Source organism: Hibiscus syriacus, unplaced genomic scaffold (genome assembly GCF_006381635.1).
Source record: "Hibiscus syriacus cultivar Baekdansim isolate YM2019G1 unplaced genomic scaffold, ASM638163v2 tig00110321_pilon, whole genome shotgun sequence".
NCBI lineage: Eukaryota > Viridiplantae > Streptophyta > Magnoliopsida > Malvales > Malvaceae > Hibiscus > Hibiscus syriacus.
The window spans coordinates 1,751,172-1,760,501 of NW_024062680.1; the positions used below are offsets into that span (position 1 = coordinate 1,751,172).

The 9,330-nt window shown below is 36.2% G+C and overlaps 1 protein-coding gene across 1 annotated transcript; it reads right to left on the minus strand.

Annotated features, from left to right (window-relative positions):
* Nucleotides 1-6,288: 6,288 nt before the first annotated feature.
* On the minus strand, nt 6,289-8,581 carry LOC120117711 (ribonuclease P protein subunit p29-like). The gene is made up of 6 exons (XM_039137949.1): nt 8,235-8,581; nt 8,103-8,138; nt 7,666-7,931; nt 7,170-7,238; nt 6,983-7,041; nt 6,289-6,489 (listed from the first exon to the last, which is right to left on the minus strand). The coding sequence occupies exons 1-6, from the start codon at nt 8,313-8,315 to the stop codon at nt 6,320-6,322; spliced, it is 681 nt and encodes a 226-aa protein (XP_038993880.1). The 5' UTR covers nt 8,316-8,581; the 3' UTR covers nt 6,289-6,319.
* Between the last annotated feature and the right edge of the window lie 749 nt (nt 8,582-9,330).

Genomic DNA, 9,330 nt, shown 5'->3' on the forward strand with positions numbered 1-9,330 from the left:
TTTTTCACTTTTAATATCATGTCTGTTTATTTACTGATTTATGTATTAATTTTTTTAGCGGCCCGCTAAGGCGGATGCTCTACGTCGGGTTTTTCTTGCAAGACGGAGTTCACGCATCAGACGGCGTGCACGTGCCATTACGTCTCTGTTCACCCCAATAGTGCGAAGAATCCGTAAGAAAAAGCCTGACTCACCTGTCATCGTTCAAGAGGCCTCCCCTATCGTTTAAGAGGCCCCTATCGTCCCTCAAGAGTCCCCTCCTACCGTTCAAGAGGCCACTGTCATCGTTGAAAGGTCCCTCCCAACATTCTAGAGCCCGATTCACACAGCGTAATATATCGAATTATTGAGAAGCCCCCTCACGTGCCGAACATGATGGATGACTGTTGGCTTTCGTATAAGTTACCGGCCAGTACCATTCCAGCAGATGAAGTGGAGAGGAAACAACTACCGGAAACAATTCTGGATAATACCTTTGGGTTAAGACCGCAGTTGATTTTTATCTACATGAGCGGAGCCAAGAGTATTACGCTGACATATACAAACTAAACGATGATATGCATTTGTTGATTAAACGGTCTTGGTGGGGTGTATTATTAGGGGTTGAAGACAACGGCTATTTCGATGGGGGGTAAGTCTTATATTTCTTCTTATATTTCAGTTTGATTAATTTTTTTTAAAATTTATGTAATTCACTAATATATGTCTTTTTTTGTAAAACAACATATTGATGCATAGGTGACACGTCTTCTAATTGTAAGGAAATTGAAGAAAAATATAAAAAAATGCGATATACAATTATGCCGACGTCTTTTCACGTAGTTCACTTGAAGAATCAACGACAGGAATCATATGTGTTGGCTAATGGACAAGCTAAACTTTATCCTGCATGGTGGGAGGTTGATAAGGTTAGTATATTTGTTTAAATATTTTTAAAGGTGTTCATAAATAAGTGCGCAATTTGAATTATTACATTTCGATGCATGTGTTTATCCCTGTTTTTGACCGTACTCATTGGCTTCTCGTCGAGCTTCAGTTCCCATCCCTAAAGACAATAGTATATGACATCATGATAAATTACATATCATTGTCTGATTTGAGAGATATTATTAAGGGACGAAGCTCTCATTTGGCTAAATTCTTGGATGCAATTAATTATTGGACTAAGTCTGGAAACAAGAAGCCAAAGAAGTTCAATGTTACAGTTATCAGAGACGAGACCGCGCCACAACAAATGAAGGAAGCCAGAGGGGATTGTGGTCCTCTCGTATGCATGTGCTTGGAGCGTTTGACGACAGGAAGTACACATTTTCTACCTCCCACCGATAGAGATAGAGGTGCAGTAGGCTTATGGTTTCGGCATTTTATGGCTAGAGCGATATATGCGAGACGCTGCCTACCTGCATTCGCATTATGAAAGTGTCCATAAATAATTTGTAAGTCAAATGCAAGTATTGTTAAACATATATACTCTTTTTGGTTTGAAAATGTTTGGTTAATTAGCTAGAATTCAATAATTTGTTGTTTGTAGGTTTTAGATGTGTAGAAAGTGTTGTTGATTCAATGTTTGATTTCTGCAGGTTAATCCTGAAGTGATCTGCGTGGAATGGATGTATGGGTGCAAAAGTTGATTCAATAATTGATGAGGAAATAATTCATTATTATTTTTTGATTGTTTAATTGATTTGTAAAAGATGATTTGTAAATGTTGATTTGTTTAATTGATGTGTACATAATTATTATTTGTGCTTGTTTAATTGATTGAAATGTAATAGTTGATTTTTTGATTTTAGTCTGCATTATGTTGAATGCAAAACAGACTATCGCAACGCGGAAATGACTATCGCAACGAAAGAATCGCAATGCGAAATGAAAATCGCAACGAGTGAATCTCAATGCGAAAATGAAAATCGCAATGCGAAACTAATTTCGCGTTGCGATTTTCATTTCGCATTGCGATTCTCTCGTTGCGATAGTCATTTCCGCGTTGCGATAGTCAATTCCGCGTTGCGATAGTCATTTCCGTGTTGCGATAGTCATATTCGCGTTGCGATAGTCAAATGAATGTCTAATAAGTGATAACAACTGAACATATCATAGCAATGTTCAAACTCAAGTTACTAATACATGCCTAACTAAAAATGTTAAAAGTTCACACATAATATACACATAATACAACGTTTGCATTTAAAAAATCACCTAAGTTAACAGTCCCAAAAGGTGAAGCCGGTTGTGATTGGGAATTTGATGTGGATCCATATTTTGGTAGAGGAAAAGATGATTGTGATGGCACTGGTGATCCACATTTCAAACTTGTATGACCACTTTCCTTGCACCGACTACATGTCGATCTCTTCTTCTCTTCACCCTTAGACGGTATACGATCGTGACTTTTTGGTCGGCCAGGTAGCCTTCTGTCCATGGCTGGTGGAAAAACTGTTTGTAAGTCATCTGGTATGTCACACTCAGAAGGTGTGGAATAGGGTAGATAATCTCGCCATAAGTTTGTCGATATACTTCTGTAGTGTAGCAATCCATAGCGTATGCGCTTGAATCATCTTGGTTTAGATGAAGATAAACTTTTATAACATGGCCACACGGATAACCAGATGTTTTCCATTTCATACAACTACATGTCTTTGCATTTAGATCGACAAGCCCATTTAAGTTATTATCCAGTACTTCAAACAAAGTGTTTAAACATGATTCAACTCTCCATGACGTTGACTTCACAACATGTTTCGTTATCTTTTTTTCAGTCCATGGTGTAACACGATGTTCCAATGTTCCTGTAAATTTAAATAAATAATACTTAGTAAAATATATGATAAGTTACGAATTTAAAGAAATAATACCTGCATGGTTTCTTTTCTTGTAGTACCACTGTTGAATAGAGGCTCGAAAAAACTCCATTAACATAGTAATGGGTAATTTCCGGGAATGACGACTTAGAGCGTTGATTGATTCTGCACTATTAGACGTCATGAAACCATATCTTGCTCCAAGTTGATGTACTCTTGACCATCTTTCAAACCTGACATCTTCTAGTGTTTGAGCACACTGAGGCAAAACACGTCTTAAACAGTTTATATGCTTATTAAAATCCACTTCCCGATAAGCTTTTACAGCCTTCCAGTATGTCCATTTGTGATTTTTTATACCAGCAGACCTTGATTTTAGATTTCTATACAAATGAACACCACAAAGTCCATGAAAAGCATCTGGGAAACACCTTCTAACGTTGTCAATTGAGTTTGCCCTATCGGATATGATTGTCAGATTGCTAATAGGACCTATGCAATAAGATGCCCCATAAACCATGTCCATGAATAAGAGGTTTCAGATTTGCCAACCCCGTAAGCTATTGGCAGTATCCCATTGTTAGCATCCATGGCTACTGCTAATAAGTTACTCCAAGGTATCGAGCTTTTAAATGTGCTCCGTCAATTATAATAACTGGGCGCATGCAATTAATAAACGAATGAATCAACAAAATCATATACACAAGAAATATAATCATTTAAATGTGAATGCATGTAACTAACAAAAATGAGTCAACAAAATTATATTGATTTACTAACCGCAGCACCAATGGCGATAAACAGCAACTCAAAGCGTCCATCTCTATCTGTTTTGATATGAGTTACCGACCCAAGATTTTTCAGCTTTAAATTGTGACAATAAGCCGTCAGTTGGGCAAACGATGCTTCTGGCGACCCCCTCAACAATTCCAAGGCATAACATTTGGCTCTCCAAGCTTGAGAATATGAGATACTAATCTTGAACCGAGCATTCATGTCAGTCATAATTTCATGTCCCCGATATACCCTGCCATTCAAAAATATTAACTCAGTCAGAAAATCACCCAACACCTTTTTGTTTGCCTGTCTATGGTGAGGAAAAACTTGGGTTCTTGAACATGTATGTTTATCAATAAAAGTCCTAACTTGAAACATTTCGCAATCTTTTATCCTCTTTGCAATCATACGTCACATACAATTTTTGTCAATCATACACCTTGTTTCGAAACGATATTTGCTTGATTTGTTAACTTTTAGTTGATAGCCATCTTCCACACATTTCGTATACAAAGCTATCTTCAAGTCTTCCTTTGTATAAAAACAATCATCTTTCTTGATACGAATAATTTTTGTGTAACAATCAACTGCTATCTTTACCAACTCTTCTTCCGGTATCTGAAGTAATTATGGCATATTCCAGTTATACTCCTGTGGTATTTTCTTCGGGGACTTTTCTTTGGGGATTTCTTCTTCTTCTTTTTCTTCTTCAGTGTTATATGAATTACAGAATGAATGTTCAACATGTTCATTTACAGTCGTAACTTCCTCCTCATTATCATCAATAACATCTTCCTCGGCAACGGCTGTTTCATCATCAAAATTCGGGTATTGACCAATATCAAAATCATTACACGCAGGGTCTGTTTATTCTTCTGAAAAATCATCAAAATCCGAGTATTGACCAAGATCAAAGTTCGGGTATTGACCAAGATCAAATTTCGAATACTGACTAGTACTAACAATTTTTTCTGTTGGCTCATCATCGTCTAACTGGTCAATACGAAAACCGGAATTTGGTGCTGAAAGTTGATTGGGATTTTGATTAGGGAAAGGTTATGGGTTTTGAGATTGTGTTTGGTATTGGAAATGTGGTGAAACAATATTTGCTTGGTGATGAAATTGTGGTAGAACCATTAAATTTTGAACACCATAAACTTCTAGGTTCAACAACATACAATGTAACATCATCACTTGAAACACTAATGTAAGCAATGAATCGTTCAACATCTTCATTGTCGGTTAACAAATAAACTTTACCATTTCTCTGATAAGATATCCTAAATCCACTTAGGGGCTCTAAATTCAATTTATTTGCAACACGTAACATTAGAGTTTCATAAGTTAACTTTTTTAATGACATTTTAGTTGAAGATTCATGGGTAAAGGCATATATTGTAAAACACCATGAACATTCTCCCATGACCCTCCAAAACACAAATCTATCCAAACATGATCAACATTAGATGATTTCATTATTGTAAATTAATTTACTAAACAAACGAGCTGCGAAACTAAAACTGTTGCCGGATGGGGAAGGATGTCGTTGGATATAGGAACGGATGTCGCCGGAGAGAGTGATAGATGGAGATGGAATGAGTTGCGATTTAGGGATTTAGGTTATGAGTTATTGCTGTTGCGTAGTTATATACCCAAAACATTTGTGTTGCGAAACTAAAACCTGTTGCGAATTCAGAAATCGAGTTGCGAATTTGAAAATCAGTATTGCGATAGTCAGAATCTCGTTGCGATAGTCAGATTCGCGTTGCGATTTACGTATTCGCATTGCGATTTACGTATTCGCATTGCGATTTACGTAATCGCATTGCGATTTTTCAAATTCGCGTTGCGATTTATGTATTCGCATTGTGAATTAGGAAAATCGCAACGCGAATTTGGGAAATCGCAATGCGATAGTCAGAATCGCGTTGTGAATCTGGAAACTGATTTGCGATACCGGAGATCGCGTTGTGAATTATCGATCGCATTACGATTTAGTTGGTCATTTTGGCAAATCCAAAAAAATTTGATTAAAATCGTATATTATAAGACATTTTTGGTCACTGAGGTTATTTTCTCTAGCAAATAAATCAATGCGTCAAACATTATTTAACAGACGTGAAATCAATTTATATTTAATTACATAACCATGCTAAAAATGTTGTGGTAGTCAGTAAGCAAAAATTTCTTTATGCTAACACTATTTCCGAAGCATTGCTGCTATAAGTTTACTCGCCTCTCAACTCATAAATAGGCAATTTATATTTCTATAATCTTGCCAACGATAAAGAATTTGCAACATCAATTTAATTACTAAGCAAAGTAAACTACATGCACTCCATCAAACAAGTTGTAAATATAAAATCCAAGTCAACAAATCATCCACAAATAATCATTCGACTTAAATAATAGAATGTTCCCCTCTCGAGTTCGAATTTAAAGGCGACACCCAAATAGATCATTGGTCACCGTCATTACGATTGCACCGCTCCACTTCCGTTCGTTGCTCTCCCCAACGGTCAAGAATTGATATATATATATATATACAACACACACACATAAACAGCCAACAGATGAGAAACCTATGTATTTGCGAGCTTTATAGTTTTGTATTTCTTTAGAGAATAAGTACAGCCATACACCATATATATATATATATATATATATATATATATATATATACACACACACACGAGTATATGCAAGTGATTGTGAGTGCAGGTACAGCAAATAAATGGTACTCAATAGAAAAAAGTTATAATTAGCGATACCAGAAATAGTACGGCTTTCAAAACGATGGCTGGATTACCTTGGAGTTTACTGTCATGGGTTATTATACCAAATGTTTCCGCAGTTTCCCGAATCATAATGCCACTCACTCCAGTGAAATTAGTTACGTTGCACTCAGCTACTATCAGAAAATACATAAGATTACAGTGAATACCCACAAATATGCCTGTGTGTGGTCATGGTCTAAACCAAAATAGCATTCTTTGGTTACCCCTTTTAGAGCAAAGCTTTCCGTAAAAAGAAGGGGAATGAAGTATTCAGTCTCAGAAAAGGCAGAATCGATAACTACATAATTGCTCTTTGAATTGATTTAGAGAAATTGTGATCAAAGAATTGATAAAGGGTACCTATAAACTTATAGTGGCTCCAACGGGTTTTCTCAAACGGGCTATTGTATTTCCAGGATCATTCTACTTCAATGAGAAAAGGTTATAAGTTCTTTCATAATAATATGAAATGTGTGGAAACCGCAAAAGAAACTTATTATTCGTTGTTCCCATCATAAAATTGGTTGCTTGAAGTGGGTAAAGTCTAAATAATTTTGCATCCTGAGAAACAGATAAAGTTGCCCGAATAATATGAATCATTGGTCCAGAAGTGAAGTATAACCCAACCTAGAATGAGGGCACCATGTAGATCCGCACAAATAATACATTGAGCCAACTGATTTTTCCTGTAATTAAGAAATGGATATAGAATCAGACTAAAAAAATCATTTAACAATCATACAGTTCGATAGAAACTACTACCCTCCAACTCCACACGACTGAATAACCAACATAAGTACAATGAATATCTTACCCAGTAGTTTTAAGAAGTTGACTCATATAGCCTTTCCACATTTCATGCATTGGTTTAAATGTATCAAACCTGAATATTAAAGACATAACAATTATTTTTTTTTAAAATAAATAATTGAACAACATCAACACATAACATTCACAAAGAACTACTAACTAAAATCCTTTTGTTGCAGTCTCATTTTTTTCCATTTTAACAATCAACAAGGAGATCTTCTGTTTTGTTCCTATTCTTCTATAAATTGTGGAACAAACCTCAAAGCATTCTCCACACATATGTAAACACTTCCTAACATCCTCACTCTTTCCAGAAAATGACCAATTAAAGTCTAAAAACATCAATTCCATATAAAGGATCTAAAAATGAAAAGAGATCATCCTGGTTACTGAACTTAGCCTCATAGTGAAGAACAATGTGACACAAAGGTTCATAATAATGATCCTACAACAAAAAAAGGGGAAAAGAGCAACAACCATATCCGTGACAGAATACTGACTTTTGATTATCTTGAGGCAGTTCAAGTACTCCCGATTTCTTAAGTTGCTTCATCAACATATGTCTTTTAGAGCGCTTAGAGTGGGTCTTCAAAGCCCTGATTTGAGAGCCCGTAGACATAACTCGCCCTTTCACAAAATTATCAAGAAGGATCCAATTGTCGAATTTGATACTTCTAGATCTTTGCATATATTTCTGAGCTGAATCCCCACCTTGACGAAGCTCATGCAATATCTTATCAGCCCTGCTTCCTTTTTTGTTGGAAAACTACAACAAGAAACATCAAGATTATCATGCGATAGGTTCCGAAAGCTTGGAATACACTTCACCATTTTCTTCAACGTCTATATATAAAATTATAATTCATGTCATGTCAAAACCAAGACATATAACATACTTAAATGTCCACAGTCAGCGATGCTAGAAAAGCGAAACTACCTTGCAAACTAGAGGGACTCGAGAAAAGGAAATTTCCTGAATGTAACACCAAAAGGAAACAAAAATTAGCCAAATAAAAATTGAAAAGGATAAGGAAAAGGACGGGAAGATAGCTGAAAACTTTGGGGAAACCTTTCTTTGATGAGGAATTGGAGGGAGTTGCGATGCGAGTGTTGAGAAAAGAGGAATTACTGCTAGGAGTTCCTTTTCCATCTTCCTCCACAAATGTCTTATTGTTCTTCTTATGTTGTTCAAGAAACTCGGTTTTAGCAACGGCAAACCTTCGCTCCAATGCCTCTTCTAGAGTGCGCTTTCTTGATCTTGAGTAACTGGGGTCGTCGCCATTGTAAACTAAACTAGTTTAGGACAGGGTTTCAAAAAGAGGAGGGTGTAGCTGTACCACTGACCGACACCGCTAAAGACTCATGAATGAATTTCACATCAACAGCGGTCGCAAATAGCAGTGTAACGGAAAATAGCGGCAATAAGGATCCTCTATTTCAAGTAACCGATACCTTGTAAAAAACAAAAATAAAAATTATAGAGTATGAGCTTAGACAGATTAACAAGCTGTAGCATAAAAATCAGTGATGGAATGAAGCTGTAAACAGAATTAATGCTTTCATGGGATGGATCAAAATCAAAGAGTCGGATCAGAAGTTAGAAGCAAAAGACAATGATTGTTCTTGTGTTCTCACTTTAATCAATAAACAAATTATATATACTCAGAGACAGACACTACACATCCAAATAACATCAATGCAATAATAGGAAATTAAAGAATAAGAGAATTACAGCAATGGAAGCTTTGGGATTCAGCGAGGAACGGCGGAACACACTAATCAGTAGGGAAACAATGGTTTGTTTGAACTAGCTATATACGCCTCTCGACTGAAGCTAAGAGAAACCATGATGGTGGCAGGACGATATTTGGATGAGATGCAGGGGAAATGTTCTTCATTTGGGGCACCTGCTTGTTGTAATGCTAATGTACAAACAAACGATTAGGGTATCATGATGATGGAAGTCAAAAGAATTTGTGTAGTTGCTTGTTTCACGTACTGAGTATGCAGTTCTAAAGAAGATAATGAAACACAACGTTAGTTTTAGCTCAACATTAGGGTTTAGGGTGGACCCTAAACAGTAAAAAAGAAACTATAGAGAATGTAGGGTAAATAGCACTACTGGTCACAATACTATTAGTTCTCCTATTTTGGTAATCATACTA

What these genes read in the sequence shown, in the direction of transcription:
- LOC120117711 (XM_039137949.1), bottom strand. Translation starts at nt 8,315, where the DNA reads ATGGAAAAGGAACTCCTAGCAGTAATTCCTCTTTTCTCAACACTCGCA. An exon ending in CAACTTCTTAAAACTACTGG is followed by an intron (nt 7,042 to 7,169) that starts GTAAGATATTCA and finishes TCTTAATTACAG; the next exon opens with GAAAAATCAGTTGGCTCAAT. An exon ending in ACATGGTGCCCTCATTCTAG is followed by an intron (nt 6,490 to 6,982) that starts GTTGGGTTATAC and finishes ATTTTCTGATAG; the next exon opens with TAGCTGAGTGCAACGTAACT.